At 54.4% G+C, this 16,000-nt stretch overlaps 2 protein-coding genes across 2 annotated transcripts; both read left to right on the top strand.

Annotated features, from left to right (window-relative positions):
- The first annotated feature begins 878 nt into the window (after nucleotides 1-878).
- On the top strand, nucleotides 879-4,236 carry LOC144611173 (caveolin-2-like). Its single transcript, XM_078430227.1, has 3 exons — nucleotides 879-1,025; nucleotides 2,663-2,850; nucleotides 3,790-4,236. The coding sequence occupies exons 1-3, from the start codon at nucleotides 879-881 to the stop codon at nucleotides 3,938-3,940; spliced, it is 486 nt and encodes a 161-aa protein (XP_078286353.1). The 3' UTR covers nucleotides 3,941-4,236.
- Nucleotides 4,237-7,325: 3,089 nt separating this feature from the next.
- Nucleotides 7,326-11,677, top strand: LOC144611062 (caveolin-3-like). Its single transcript, XM_078430147.1, has 2 exons — nucleotides 7,326-7,461; nucleotides 11,336-11,677. The coding sequence occupies exons 1-2, from the start codon at nucleotides 7,354-7,356 to the stop codon at nucleotides 11,675-11,677; spliced, it is 450 nt and encodes a 149-aa protein (XP_078286273.1). The 5' UTR covers nucleotides 7,326-7,353.
- The last annotated feature ends 4,323 nt before the right edge of the window (nucleotides 11,678-16,000 follow it).

Here is a 16,000-nt window from a genome sequence, read left to right as displayed (position 1 = left end):
TAAAACTAAAACTAAATCCAGCAGTGAGATAGTTTCAAGGGGGGTGGGGGGGAGGTGGGTGGGGGGGTGGGGGGGAGGTGGGTGGGGGTGGAGGTGGGTGGGGGGGCAGAAAGGTCTGGGGTCCCTTTAAGTGTCTGCAGCCCAGGCCTCTGTGTCAGCAGAATAGTGGGGAGAAATTAGATCGGATTCTCAAAATAGAACCAGTTCATTTGACTCCAGAGGAGAAAGGAGAGACAAGTGAGAGAGGGAGAGAGAGAAAGAAGAGGAGAGGAGGGAGGGAAAGAAAGAGAGAGAGGAGGGAAAGAGAGGGAGAGAGAAAAGGAGAGAGAGAGAGAGGAGAGGAGAGGAGAGAGGGAGGGAGGGAAAGAGAGAGAGAGAGGGAGGGAAAGAGAGAGAGAGAGAGAGAGAGAGAGAGAGAGAGAGAGACAGAGAGAGAGAGAGAGAGAGAGAGAAAAGAAGAGAGAAGGAGAAGAAAGAGAGAGGAGAGGAGAGAGGGAAAGGGAGGGAGGGAGAGAGAGGGAGGAAGAGAAAGAGGGATAAAGAGGGAGAGAGAGGGAGGGAGAGAGAGGGAGAGAGAGGGAGGGAGAGGGAGGGAGAGAGAGGGAGAGAGGGAGTGAGGGAGTGAGGGAGAGAGGGAGGGAGAGAGAGGAGAGGAGAGGAGAGAGGGAAAGAGAGAGAGGGAAAGAGATAGAGGGAGGGAAAGAGAGAGAGAGAGGGAGGGAGAGAAGGAGAAGAAAGAGAGGAGAGGAGAGAGGGAAAGGGAGGGAGGGAGAGAGAGGGAGGAAGAGAAAGAGGGATAAAGAGGGAGAGAGAGAGGGAGGGGGAGAGGGAGTTAGGCAATAGCTCCAAGTGACAGGCATTGCTCGTGTCTCGGTGTGATGGAGGAAGGTTACACTCAGGTGGAGCTGGACGATGGGGTTCCTGGCATTGAATGGGGGAGAGAAGGGGGTCGCGAGCCCTCACCACCCCACGGCACTCCGGATCCGGAAAACCGGGACCCGCAGGGAATGAACCAGCACCTCACGGTAAGCAGCGGCATTCAGAGCCAGACTCCGCGCCCTCTGTCCCCCTCCCACCCCCCACACCAAAACATTCGCCCGCGTCCCCCCTCACGGCCTCAGCCAGACCCCAATCACAGACCTGGAGAGGGAGACCGGGAACTGGTGAAAATGCTGCAGTAACTCAACTCTCCCCACCACCCACGTATTCTGTTAGTTTGACTGTTCGTAACCCTTTATTACCGCTTCCACGGCCAACAATGGACTAATAGACAATAGACAACAGGTGCAGGAGGAGGCCATTCGGTCCTTCGAGCCTGTACGCACCGCCATTCAATATGATCATGGCTGATTATTCTCAATCAGTACCCCCGTTCCTGCCAGGTCACGTTGCATCTCCCCTTTTCCTAATTGGCCACCATTCAGGTAATACTCTGCTTTCCTGTTCTTGCCGCCAAAGTCTTCTGTTAGTTTCACTGTTCGTAACCCTTTATTACCTCTTCCATGGCCAACAATGGACTAATCTCCTTTGCCTGCATGTCACAGAGTCATAGAGTGATACAGTGTGGAAACAGGCCAACTTACCCACACCGACCAACATGCCCCATCTACACTAGTCCCACCTACCCACACCGGCCAACATGCCCCATCTAAACTAGTGCAGGAGTAGGCCATTCGGCCCTTCGAGCCTGTACGCACCGCCATTCAATGTGATCATGGCTGATCATTCTCAATCAGTACCCCGTTCCTGCCTTCTCCCCATACCCCCTGACTCCGCTATCCTTAAGAGCTCTATCTAGCTCTCTCTTGAATGCATTCAGAGAATTGGCCTCCACTGCCTTCTGAGGCAGAGAATTCCACAGATTCACAACTCTGACTGAAAAAGTTTTTCCTCATCTCCGTTCTAAATGGCCGACCCCTTATTCTTAAACTGTGGCCCCTTGTTCTGGACTCCCCCAACATTGGGAACATGTTTCCTGCCTCTAACGTGTCCAACCCCTAAATAATCTTATACGTTTCGATAGGATCTCCTCTCGTCCTTCTAAATTCCAGTGTATACAAGCCTAGTCGCTCCAGTCTTTAAACATATGACAGTCCCGCCATTCCGGGAATTAACCTAGTGAACCTATGCTGCACGCCCTCAATAGCAAGAATATCCTTCCTTAAATTTGGAGACCAAAACTGCACACAGTACTCCAGGTGAGGTCTCACTAGGGCCCTGTACAACTGCAGAAGGACCTCTTTGCTCCTAAACTCAAACTAGGAGACCAAAACTGCACACAGTACTCCAGGTGCGGTCTCACTCGGGCCCTGTACAACTGCAGAAGGACCTCTTTGCTCCTATACTCAACTCCTCTTGTTATGAAGGCCAACATGCCATTGGCTTTCTTCACTGCCTGCTGTACCTGCATGCTTCCTTTCAGTGACTGATGCACTCGGGCACCCAGATCACGTTGTACGTCCCCTGTTCCTAACTTGACACCATTCAGATAATACTCTGCCTTCCTATTCTTACCACCAAAGTGGATAACCTCACACTTATCCACTTAGATAAGTGGACAAGTGTGAGGTTATCCACTTTGGTGGTAAGAATAGGAAGGCAGAGTATTAAGTCTATGTTGTTCTGGTAGCTGCCTCTGCTCACCCTCTCCTCTCCTGTTCAGGTGGACTTTGGGCAGATGGTCGCGGAGCCCTTCAGCACCCACAGCTTCGACAGGGTGTGGGCCTGGAGCCATGTGTCCTTCGAGGTGTGCAAGCTCTGGGGCTACCGCGCCGTCTCGCTGATCTTCGCCGTCCCGGCCTCCATCGCCGCAGGCTGCCTCTTCGCCTGTGCTGCCTGCCTGCACATCTGGTGAGCCACAACAGGGGCTGGGGCTCAGAGGGGGACCGAGATCAGGAGGACAGGGGGCCCAGGAACCGAGATCAGGAGGACAGGGGGCCCAGGGACTGAGATCAGGAGAACAGGGGGCCCAGGGACTGAGATCAGAACAGGGGGCGCAAGGACTGAGATCAGAACAGGGGGCCCAGGGACTGGGATCAGAACAGAGGGCCCAGGGATTGGGGTCAGAACAGAGGGCCCAGGGACTGGGATCAGAACAGAGGGCCTGGAACTGGGGTCAGAACAGAGGGCCCAGGGACTGAGATCAGGAGAACAGATGGCTCAGGGACTGGGATCAGAACAGGGGCCCCAAAGACTGGGATCAGGAGGACAGGGGGCCCAAGGACTGGGATCAGAACAGAGGGCCCAGGGATTGGGATCAGAACAGAGGGCCCAGGGATTGGGGTCAGAACAGGGGGCCCAGGGACTGAGATCAGAACAGAGGGTCCAGGGACTGAGATCAGACAGAGGGTCCAGGGACTGAGATCAGAACAGAGGGCCCAGGGACTGAGATTAGAACAGGGGGCCCAGGGACTGAGATCAGGAGAACAGAGGGCCCAGGGACTGAGATCAGAACGGGGGCCCAGGGACTGAGATCAGAACAGAGGGCCCAGGGACTGAGATTAGAACAGAGGGCCCAGGGACTGAGATCAGGAGAACAGAGGGCCCAGGGACTGAGATCAGAACAGGGGGCCCAGGGACTGAGATCAGAACAGAGGGCCCAGGGACTGAGATTAGAACAGAGGGCCCAGGGACTGAGATCAGAACAGGGGCCCCAGGGACCGAGATCAGAACTCAGGGCCCCTGGGACTACCAGGAATACAAGGGGCCCAGGGACTGGGATCAGGGGAACAGGTTAGAGGAGGGGGCACCTCGCTGGGCCAAGCCTGACCTTCCCCTCTATGCCCACAGGTGCCTGGTGCCGTGCGCACGGATCTGCCTCCTGAGCCGGCCCACCTGGCAAACCTTCTGCCTCAGCCTGACGGACACCATAGTGGCCCCCCTCTGCTCCAGCATGGCCCACTGTCTCCGAGGAGCCGATCTGACGCTGGCCCGGCACTAGGACCCCGCGGCACCCCCACCCCCCGGGACCCTCCCCCCTGCCTCCTACACCCCACCCTCTGACTCACAAGCCAACCTCTCCCCTCCTGATAGAAACATAGGAGCAGGAGGAGGCCATTCGGCCCTTCGAGCCAGCATGCACCGCCATTCAATGTTATCACGGCTGATCATTCTCAATCAGTACCCCGTTCCTGCCTTCTCCCCATACCCCCTGACTCCGCTATCCTTAAGAGCTCTATCTAGCTCTCTCTTGAATGCATTCAGAGAATTGGCCTCCACTGCCTTCTGAGGCAGAGAATTCCACAGATTCACAACTCTCTGACTGAAAAAGGTTTTTCCTCATCTCAGTTCTAAATGGCCGACCCCTTATTCTTAAACTGTGGCCCCTGGTTCTGGACTCCCCCAACATTGGGAACATGTTTCCTGCCTCTAACGTGTCCAATCCCTTAATAATCTTATACGTTTTGATAAGATCCACTCTCATCCTTCTAAATTCCAGTGTATACAAGCCAGCACCACCATTCAATATGATCATGGCTGATCATCCACAATCAGTACCCCGTTCCTGTTTTTTCCCCATACCCCTTGATTCCGTTAACCCTAAGAGCTAAATCTAACTCTTTCTTGAAAGAAACGTCACCCATCCATGTTCTCCACAGATGCTGCCTGACCCGCTGAGTTACTCCAGCACTCTGTGAAACGTCACCTATCCATGTTCTCCACAGATGCTGCCTGACCCGCTGAGTTACTCCAGCACTCTGTGAAACGTCACCTATCCATGTTCTCCACAGATGCTGCCTGACCCGCTGAGTTACTCCAGCACTCTGTGAAACGTCACCTGTCCACATTCTCCAGAGATGCTGCCTGACCCGCTGAGTTACTCCAGCACTCTGTGTCTTTTTATTGTGTGCAATCCGGCACCTGCAGTTCCTTGAGTCTGCTCTTCCTGACTTGCAAGGAGAGGAGTCGGAGAAACCACGATTATTTTGTAATAAATGATGACAAATACGCCGAGATTGTTCTGGACTCTGCTGAATGTCACCCACACACACACACACACACAGCGGCAGAGGGTGTGGACACGGCCAAGTGTGCTCTAACTCCCCTTCCCTCCACTCCCCACTCACCTCCCCATCAATCCTGTCACTCCACCCTTCCATAATCACACACACTCACCTCAGGTCTCACCCTCCCTCCCCATTGTCATCTCCAACTCCCTCTCCCCATCTGTCTGTGTGTCTGTGTGTGTGTGTGTGTGATTCTCTCTCCCCTCCTCTCTCCAGCTCCCTCTCCCCTCTGCATCTCTCTCTCTAACTGTGTGTGTCAAGTCAAGTTTATTTGTCACGTACACATACACGATGTGCAGTGAAATGAAAGTGGCAACGCCTGCGGATTGTGCTCAAAAACAGAATTACAGTTACAGCATATAAATAAAGTTAATATAGAGAAGGCAAAATTTAGTTTTATTCACAAAATGCTGGAGTAACTCAGCAGGTCAGGCAGCATCTCGGGAGAGAAGGAATGGGTGACGTTTCGGGTCGAGACCCTTCTTCAGACTGAATTTAGTCCCTGGAGTTATAAAAGTTAACAGTCCTGATGGCCTGTGGGAAGAAACTCCGTCTCATCCTCTCCGTTTTCACTGCGTGACAGCGGAGGCGTTTGCCTGACCGTAACAGCTGGAACAGTCCGTTGCTGGGGTGGTAGGGGTCCCCCATAATGTTGCTGGCTCTGGATCTGCACCTCCTGATGTATAGGTCCTGCAGGGGGATGAGTGTAGTTCCCATGGTGCGTTCTGCCGAATGCACTACTCTCTGCAGGGCCATCCTGTCCTGGGCAGAGCTGTTCCCAAACCAGACTGTAATGTTGCCGGACAGGATGCTCTCTACAGCCCCAGAGTAGAAGCACTGAAGGATCCTCAGAGACACTCTGAATTTCCTCAGCTGTCTGAGGTGGTAAAGGCGCTGCTTTGCCTTACCCACCAGTGCGGCAATGTGTGTTGTCCATGTCAGATCCTCTGTGAGGTGGACTCCCAGGTATTTAAAGCTGCTCACCCTATCCACAGTGGACCTATTTATCTCCAGTGGCGTGTACGTCCTCGGATGTTGAGCCCTTCTAAAGGGTGTGTGTGATTCTCTCTCCTCTCCTCTCTCCAGCTCCCTCTCCCCTCTCTAACTTTGTGTGTGAGTGTGTGAATCTCTCTCCCCTTCTCTCTACATCTCTCTCTAACTCTGTGTGTGTCTCTATCTCCCCCCCTCTGCATCTCTCTCTTTCACCACACTTCCCTACATTTCTCTCACCACCTCTCTACGTCCCTCTCTCCGTCTCTCCCCCATCTCTCTCCCTCCATTTCTCTGCATCTTTCTCCCCATGTCTCTCTCTCTCTCTCCCCATTTCTCTCTCCACCCCATCTCTCTCTCTCTCTCCCACATCTTTCTCTCTTGCCTCCAATCTCCCCCCATCTCTGTGCGAGTTGAAACTGTTGGCAACCCCCCACTCTCCCACCTCTCTCTCCCTCTCTCCTGACCCCAGAGCCGCGCTGTAGGAGGGGGGGGGGTGACAACAGACAACAGGTGCAGGAGGAGGCCATTCGGCCCTTCGAGCCTGTACGCACCGCCATTCAATGTGATCATGGCTGATCATTCTCAATCAGTACCCCGTTCCTGCCTTCTCCCCATACCCCCTGACTCCGCTATCCTTAAGAGCTCTATCCAGCTCTCTCTTGAATGCATTCAGAGAATTGGCCTCCACTGCCTTCTGAGGCAGAGAATTCCACAGATTCACAACTCTCTGACTGGAAAAGTTTTTCCTCATCTCCGTTCTAAATGGCCTACCCCTTATTCTTAAACTGTGGCCCCTGGTTCTCCCCCAACATTGGGATCATGTTTCCTGCCTCTAACGTGTCCAACCCCTTAATAATCTTATACGTTTCGATAAGATCTCCTCTCATCCTTCTAAATTCCAGTGTGTACAAGCCTAGTCGCTCCAGTCTATGGGAGGGAGGGAGGGAGGGAGGGAGGGAGGGAGGGAGGGGTGAGGAGGGAGGGAGGGAGGGAGGGGGGGTGAGGAGGGAGCTCCTCGCAGTGGGAGGGAGGGGGGGTGAGGAGGGAGCGCCATTCTCTCTCTCTCTCTCTCTCTCTCTCTCTCTCTCTCTCGCTCTCTCTCTCTCTCTCTCTCTCCCTCCCTCTCCCTCCCTCTCTCTCCCTCTCTCTCTCTCTCTCTCCCCCACCCCACCATCCTGCCTCCTCTCTGCTCCCCTCCCCCTGCGCTCGCTCATGTTACCAGCGTGCCGGGGCTCTTGGCCGGCCCGGGGTTTGGGCGGGAGCTCCCAGTGCTGCCGTCCAGCTGGAGCCCGAGCCCGCGCTGCAGCTGGAGGTATCGAGCCACCACTCTGCGCCCTGGGCAGGGCCGCACGACATGGCGGAGGGGCCACCCAGCAAGGACAGCCTCCACCTCGACACCCACACCAGGGAGATCGACCTGGTCAACAGGGACCCCAAACACCTCAACCAGGAGGTGGTGAAGGTGAGTGGACCAGACTCACTCACTCACTCACTCACTCCCTCCCTCCCTCGCTCTATCCACGGGCTTGCTCCCTCCCTCCCTCCCTCCCTCCACGGGCTCGCTCCCTCCCTCCCTCCCTCCCTCGCACTGTCAATGGGCTCCCTCCTATATTTAGCCCCCATCTGCCTGGTTTATAAATGGACTACAAGATGCAGAGCTTCAAACATCCGGCTGCTCAGGGAATCCCTCCACGTGGAACGAGAGGACCGGACCGGAACGGGACGGGACAGCGCGGCGGGTGGGGCCGCTGCCTTACACGCTCGTAGCAGCAGAGCCAGGCCACTCGGCCCATCCAGTCCACTCCGCCATTCAATCGCGGTCGATCTATCTCTCCCCCCTAACCCCATTCTCCTGCCTTCTCCCCACAACCCCTGACACCCGCACTGATCAACAATCTATCTCTCTCTGCCTTAAATATCTCCACTGATTTTGCCTCCACAGCCGTCTGTGGCAACGAATCCCACAGATTCACCACCCTCTGATGTGGTGATAGGACTGAGAATGATCAGCCATGATCACAGTGAATGGCGGTGCGTACAGGCTCGAAGGGCCGAATAGAAACATAGAAAATAGGTGCAGGAGTACGCTATTCGGCCCTTCGAGCCTGTACGCACCGCCATTCAATATGATCATGGCTGATCATCCAACTCAGTGTCCCGTACCTGCCTTCTCTCCATACCCCCTGATCCCTTTAGCCACAAGGGCCACATCTAACTCCCTCTTAAATATAGCCAATGAACTGGCCTCAACTACCCTCTGTGGCAGAGAATTCCACAGACTCACCACTCTCTGTGTGAAAAAAAACCTTCTCATCTCGGTCCTAAAAGACTTCCCCTTATCCTTAAACTGTGACCTTGTTCTGGACTTCCCCAACATCGGGAACAATCTTCCTGCATCTAGCCTGTCCAACCCCTTAAGAATGGCCTCCTCCTGCACCTATTGTCTGTTGTCTATTGACCTGCCTCAACTACCTACTTTAGACTTTGGAGATACAGCAAGGAAACAGGCCATTCGGCCCACAGAGTCTGTGCCGACCAGGGACAATTTGCAGAAGCCAACTAACCTAAAAACCTACACATCTTTGGAGTGTGGGAGGAAACCAGAGCACCTGGAGACAACCCACGCGGTCACGGGCGGAACATATAAATCCGTGCAGGCAGCACCCGTAGTCAGGAACAAATCCGGGTCTCTGGCGCTGTGAGGCAGCAACTCTAAGGTGGCACTTTGTTCCATACACCCTCTGTGTGGAAATGTTGCCCCCTCAGGTTCCTATTAAATCTTTCCCCTCTCACCTAAAAACCTGTGGTTCTTGATACCCCCCACCCTTTTCCCCTCTTGATTTTTTACACCTTTGTTAGCTGCAAGCAAGAATTTCATTGTTGCGTTTTGGTACATACGAGAATAAAACACTCTCGACTGGACTAATCCCTACAAATAGTGTGACCTGCCTTGAAACTGTAACAGAGATGTGGAGAGGAGGTGCTTGGGCAGCTTACACCCCAGCAGTATAAATATTGACTTCTCTAACTTCAAGTCATCCTTGCTTGTATACACTGGAATTTAGAAGGATAAGGGGGGGATCTTATTGAAACATATAAGATAATTAGGGGATTGGACACATTAGAGGCAGGAAACTTGTTCCCAATGTTGGGGGAGTCCAGAACAAGGGGCCACAGTTTAAGAATAAGGGGTAGGCCATTTAGAACGGAGATGAGGAAGAACTTTTTCAGTCAGAGAGCGGTGAAGGTGTGGAATTCTCTGCCTCAGAAGGCAGTGGAGGCCAGTTCGTTGGATGCTTTCAAGAGAGAGCTGGATAGAGCTCTTAAGGATAGCGGAGTGAGGGGGTATGGGGAGAAGGCAGGAACGGGGTACTGATTGAGAGTGATCAGCCATGATCGCATTGAATGGCGGTGCGTGCAGGCTCGAAGGGCTGAATGGCCTACTCCTGCACCTATTGTCTATTGTCTTTCCCACTCCTTCTCCATCCCCTCCCCTTTCCCAGTTCTCCGACCAGTCTGTCTGTCACCCTGATTACACCTGTAGAAACATAGAAATAGAAAATAGGTGCAGGAGGAGGCCATTCGGCCCTTTGAGCCAGCACCGCCATTCACTGTGATCATGGCTGATCATCCACAATCAGTACCCCGTTCCTGCTTTCTCCCCCTATCCCTTGATTCCGTTAGCCCTAAGACCTAAATCTAGCTCTCTCTTGAAAACATCCAGTGAATTGGCCTTCACTGCCTACTCTTGCACCTATTTTTTCTATGTTGTGTAGGAAAACAACCACTGATGCTGGTACAAATCGAAGGTATGACAAAATGTTGGAGTAACTCAGAGGGCCAGGCAACATCTCAGGAGAGAAGGAATGGGTGACGTTTCAAGTCGAGACCCGAGACATTTCGGGTCGTGTCTGAAGAAGGGTCTCGACCCGAAACGCCACCCATTCCTTCTCTCCTGAGATAGAGAGTCATAGAGAGATACAGTGTGGAAACAGGCCCTTCGGCCCAACTTGCCCACACCGGTCAACAATGTCCCAGCTACACTAGTCCCACCTGCCTGCATTTGGCCCATATCCCTCCAAACCTGGCCTATCAACATAGAAATATAGAAAATAGGTGCAGGAGTAGGCCATTCAGCCGTTCGAGCCTGTACGCACCGCCATTCAATATGATCATGACTGATCATCCAACTCAGTATCCCGTACCTGCCTTCTCTCCATACCCCCTGATCCCTTTAGCCACAAGGGCCACATCTAACTCCCTCTTAAATATAGCCAATGAACTGGCCTCAACTACCTTCTGTGGCAGAGAATTCCACAGATTCACCACTCTCTGTGTGAAGAAAAACTTTCTCATCTCGGTCCTAAAAGACTTCCCCCTTATCCTTAAACTGTGACCCCTTGTTCTGGACTTCCCCAACACCGGGAACAATCTTCCTGCATCTAGCCTGTCCAACCCCTTAAGAATTTTGTAAGTTTCTATAAGATCCCCCCTCAATCTTCTAAACTCCAGCGAGTACAAGCCCAGTCTAGAGATGCTGCCTGACCCGCTGAGTTGCTCCAGCATTTTGTGATACCTTATTTTTCTGTTTCTATTTTACATTTTCCTTGATCTCCATCTTTTTTTGATCTCTTACACTTCCTTATCTCTGCCACTCCCTCTCCCCTGACGGTCAGCCTGAAGAGGGGTCCCGACCCGAAGCTTCTCCCCAGAGATGCTGCCTGACCCGCTGAGTTACTCCAGCTCTTTGTGTCTGTCTCCGTGTGGAGAGGGTCAGGGTGGATGAATGAAGGTCACAGCTGGGAGTTACTTGACACAGCTCTGCCCGACTTGCTGACAGCCGCACAGAGGCAGTGGCAGTGAATCATCCGCACATCGCGCCCGCCAACAGGTCACGGCCCAAGAACCCACTGGAAAGGACACAGTGCACGGCATGTTGGAGGGAACAACACTCTCCCTCTGCCAGCGTTAGGCTCACGGCTTACCCAACAGTATGTCCCAGTGTGGAACTAGTGTACACTGTGTGTGTGTGTGTGTCTGTGTGTGTGGGTGGTGACGGAGGGGAAGGAGGGGAGGGGAAGGAGGGGAGGGGAGGGGAGGGGAGGGTGAGGGAGGGGCAGGGAGGTGAGAGAGCGGCGGGGAGGGAGGGGAGGGAGGGGAGTGGGGGGAGGGAGAGGGGGAGGGGAGGGAGAGGGTAAGGGGATGGAGGGAGGGGAGGAGAGGGTAAGGGGTGTGAGGGAGGGAGGGAGGGAGTCAGTTCGGATGGAGGTAGACTGGTCCTTACCTTCTCTCTCTCTCTCTCTCTCTCTGTCTCTCTCCCTCTGTCTCTGGGGCAGGTGGAGTTTGAGGCGGTGATGGCGGAGCCGGTGGGACTGCACAGTGTGCCGGGGGTCTGGCAGCTCACACACACCACCTTCACCGTGTCCCAGTACTGGTGCTACCGCGTGCTGACGGCCATGTGCGGCGTTCCTGCCGCCATCCTGTGGGGCTTCCTCTTCGCCTGCGGAACCTTCTGGCAGGTGTGGGCAGCCGTGCCCTGCGTCCGCTGCCACTTGCTGGGTCTGCACTGCCTGGCGCGCACCTTCCCCGTCTGTCTGCGGGCCGTCTGTGACCCCCTGTCTCAGGCTGCAGGAGGGGCGCTGGGCAGTCTGCGTCTGGCCCTGGGCAGGGGGAGCTAGGAGCAGCACCCACAGCACCCAGACCCCACAGCACCCACACACACAGCACCCACACACACAGCACCCACACACACACCACACAGCACCCACACCCCACAGCACCCACACCCCACAGCACCCACACACACCACACAGCACCCACACACACCCCACAGCACCCACACACACCCCACAGCACCCACACACACCCCACAGCACCCACACACACAGCACCCACCCCCCACAGCACCCACACCCCACAGCACCCACACCCCACAGCACCCACAGCACCTACACCCCACAGCACCTACACCCCACAGCACCCAGACCCCACAGCACCCACAGCACACACACCCCACAGCACCTACACCCCACAGCACCCACACACACATAGCACCCACACTCCACAGCACCCACACACACAGCACCCACACACAGCACCCACACTCCACAGCACCCACACCCCCCAGCATCCACATCCCACAGCACCCACACACACCCCACAGCACCCACCCCACACAGCACCCACACCCCACAGCACCCACACCCCACAGCACCCACACCCCACAGCACCCACACCCCACAGCACCCACACCCCACCCACACCCCACAGCACCTACACCCCACAGCACCCACACCCCACAGCACCCACACACCCCACAGCACCCACACCCCACAGCACCTACACCCACAGCACCCACACACAGCACCCACACACACAGCACCCACCCCCACAGCACCCACACCCCACAGCACCCACACACCCCACAGCACCCACACCACCTACACCCACAGCACCCACACCACACAGTACCCACCCCCACACAGCACCCACACCCCACAGCACCCACACCCCACCCACGGACCACTCTCCACCCCGCTCCTCTGCCTCGGGAGGGGGAGGTAGGGGGGAGGGGGGTTCAGGAAGGTGGTGCCCAGCCCAGGCGACTATTTGCAAGCTGGCCACAGAAGCAGCCCTGCAATCACACATTGCGATCTCAAATCTCTACTCCCACACCAACACATCTCACTTTGACCGTGATGCTAAACGTTATTCCCTTTAACCTGTAATCTGTACACACTGTGGGCGGCTCCATTGTAATCGTTTACTGTCTTTCCGCTCACTGGATAGCACGCAACAAAAAGCTTTTCTCAGTCCCTCTCTCTCAGTGGGATATCTGTACACTGACCGGTGTCTCTCAGTCTCTCTCTCTCTCAGGGGGATATTGGCACACTGACCGGTGTCTCTCAGTCCCTCTCTCTCAGGGGGATATCCGTACACTGACCGGTGTCTCTCAGTCCCTCTCTGTCACGGGGGGATATCTGTAGAGTGACCCCTCTCTCAATAACACACTCTACCGAAAAATCAAAGATTTGGACTTCATAGGTTCACTAAAAAATAAATAAACTTGCCAGCGACCATGTTTTGTATTTCACACTGACTCAAAGAACAGTAAAGTTTTGGACTCAACAATTCATGCTCACTGCTTCCTGAATTCATATTAACATCAGTGTATCAAGTGGCTCATACTTTATCAGTGTTACAGTGGGGATCTCGGAGCGTAGTTACACAGATCCCTGGAAGTGTGGCGTCACAGGTAGACAGGGAGTGTTGTAGAGCAGAGAGGGATCTAGGAGCGCAGGTACACAGTTCCCAGGTAGACAGGGAGTGTTGTAGAACAGAGAGGGATCTAGGAGCGCAGGTACACAGTTCCCAGGTAGACAGGGAGTGTTGTAGAGCAGAGAGGGATCTAGGAGCGCAGGTACACAGTTCCCAGGTAGACAGGGAGTGTTGTAGAACAGAGAGGGATCTAGGAGCGCAGGTACACAGTTCCCAGGTAGACAGGGAGTGTTGTAGCGCAGAGAGGGATCTAGGAGCGCAGGTACACAGTTCCCAGGTAGACAGGGAGTGTTGTAGAGCAGAGAGGGGTCTAGGAGCGCAGGTACACAGTTCCCAGGTAGACAGGGAGTGTTGTAGAGCAGAGAGGGGTCTAGGAGCGCAGGTACACAGTTCCCTGAAAGTGTGGCGTCACAGATAGACAGGGAGTGTTGTAGAGCAGAGAGGATCTAGGAGCGCAGGTACACCGTTCCCTGAAAGTGTGGCGTCACAGGTAGACAGGGAGTGTTGTAGAGCAGAGAGGGATCTAGGAGCGCAGGTACACAGTTCCCAGGTAGACAGGGAGTGTTGTAGAGCAGAGAGGGATCTCGGAGCGCAGGTAGCCAGTTCCCAGGTAGACAGGGAGTGTTGTAGAGCAGAGAGGGGTCTAGGAGAGCAGGTACACAGTTCCCTGAAAGTGACGTCACATGCAGACAGGGTGGTCAAAAAGGATTTTGGCACATTGGCCTTCATCAGTCAGAGTATTGAGTTCAGAGGTTGAGAAAGCATGTTGCGGTTGTATAAGTCGTAGGTGAGGCCACATTTAGAGATTTGTGTTCAGTTTTGGTCACCCTGCGATAGGAAAGATCTAGCTGAACAGGGTGCAGAGAAGATTCACAAGGATGTTGCCAGGACTAGAGGGTGTGAGCTACAGGGAGAGGTTGAGTAGGCTGGGTCTCTATTCCTCGGAGCGCAGGAGGATGAGGGGTGATCTTATAGAGGTGTATAAAATAATGAAGGGAATAGATCGGGTAGATGCACAGAATACTGCCTGGATTAGAGGGTATTAGCTATTAGGAAAGATTGGACCAACAAGGATTGTTATCTCTGGATTGTGAGACCTGATAAAAATATATCATATCATATCATATATATACAGCCGGAAACAGACCTTTTCGGCCCACCAAGTCCGTGCCGCCCAGCGATCCCCGTACATTAACACTATCCTACACCCACTAGGGACAATTTTTACATTTACCCAGCCAATTAACCTACATACCTGTACGTCTTTGGCGTGTGGGAGGAAACCGAAGATCTCGGAGAAAACCCACGCAGGTCACGGGGAGAACGTACAAACTCCTTACAGTGCAGCACCCGTAGTCAGGATCGAACCTGAGTCTCCGGCGCTGCATTCGCTGTAAAGCAGCAACTCTACCGCTGCGCTACCGTGCCGCCCAAATGATGAGAGGCGTAGGTAAGGTCGACAGTCAGAGCTATTTTCCCCTTGGTGGGAAAATCAAATACTAGAGGGCATAGCTTTAAGATGAGAAGGGCAAAGTTTATAGAAGATGTTGGGGGCAAGTTTTTTTACACAGAGGGTGGTGGGGGCCTGGAACGCGCTGCCAGGGGTGGAGTCAGATACGACAGTGGTGTTGAAGAGGTGGACTCGGTATAATCTCACGAACACCAGCCACTGGAGATTAATTACACATTATGGGAAAGGCAAATGGCCTTTATTGCAAAGAAAACACAAATACAAAGGTTGAAATGTCTTGCTCCTGGTTAATGGAGACTTGGTGAGACCACACGTATGATGTACACATTCTGTGACCTTAGGGAAGGAAGTACAGACTCGCGACAGACGGTTCGCCAGTTCGATTCCCGGCACCCCGGGCCAGGCCAGTCCGGGAGGGGGGAGGATAAGTGGAAACGGGGCCTGTGTTCCCTCACCGCAGAACGGGAGCAGGGACTCTCCGACGGGAAGTGTCCAGAACTGGCAGACGGAATTGGTCACTCACAGGGTGGACAGTGTTGCAGCGGGTAGTGCCGCTGCCTCACAGTGCCAGATACCCGGGTCCCAACATGGCCGCCGGTTCTGTCTGTGTGTGTGTGTGTGTGTGGAGTTTGCACGCTCTCCCTCTGACCGTGTGGGTTTCCTCCGGGTGCTCCGGTTTCCTCCCACATCCCACGACCCATGTGGGTCCGTAGGTTATTTGTTCCTCTGTAAATTGCCCTGAATGTGCAGGGAGTGGGAGAACATGGAACTAGTGTGTAGACACAAGGAACCTGCAGGTGCTGGTTTACACAGGAAGGAAGGCACAACGTGCTGGAGTAACTCAGCAGGTCAGGCAGCGTCACTGGAGAACGTGGGTAGGTGGTAGGTGACGCTTTGGATCGGGGGTCCTTCTTCAGTCCAAACTGGAAACGTCACCTATCGGATGTTCTCAAGAGATGCTGCCTGACACGCTGAGTTACTCCAGCACTCTGTGAGCTTTCTTGCTTGTGGGACTAGTGCGAGGGGGTGACGGATGGATGGATGGATGGAGGGTTGGTGTGGGCTTGATGGGCCGAAGGGCCCGTTTACATGCGGTTTCTTCCCGTCGCCCAGAAGCCTGGCTTTCACCGAGTCTCGCTTCCAAAGCAGGGGCCGGGAGGATTGGAGACGGGGCAGATTGAGGGACGCTGGGGGGGGGGGGGGTTAGTGCAGGGATGAAGCGATGGGAGGGCAGGGGAGCTGGTGGGGGTGG

Source organism: Rhinoraja longicauda, chromosome 39 (assembly GCF_053455715.1).
Source record: "Rhinoraja longicauda isolate Sanriku21f chromosome 39, sRhiLon1.1, whole genome shotgun sequence".
Lineage (NCBI taxonomy): Eukaryota > Metazoa > Chordata > Chondrichthyes > Rajiformes > Arhynchobatidae > Rhinoraja > Rhinoraja longicauda.
This window is presented reverse-complemented; position numbering and strand designations above follow the sequence as displayed.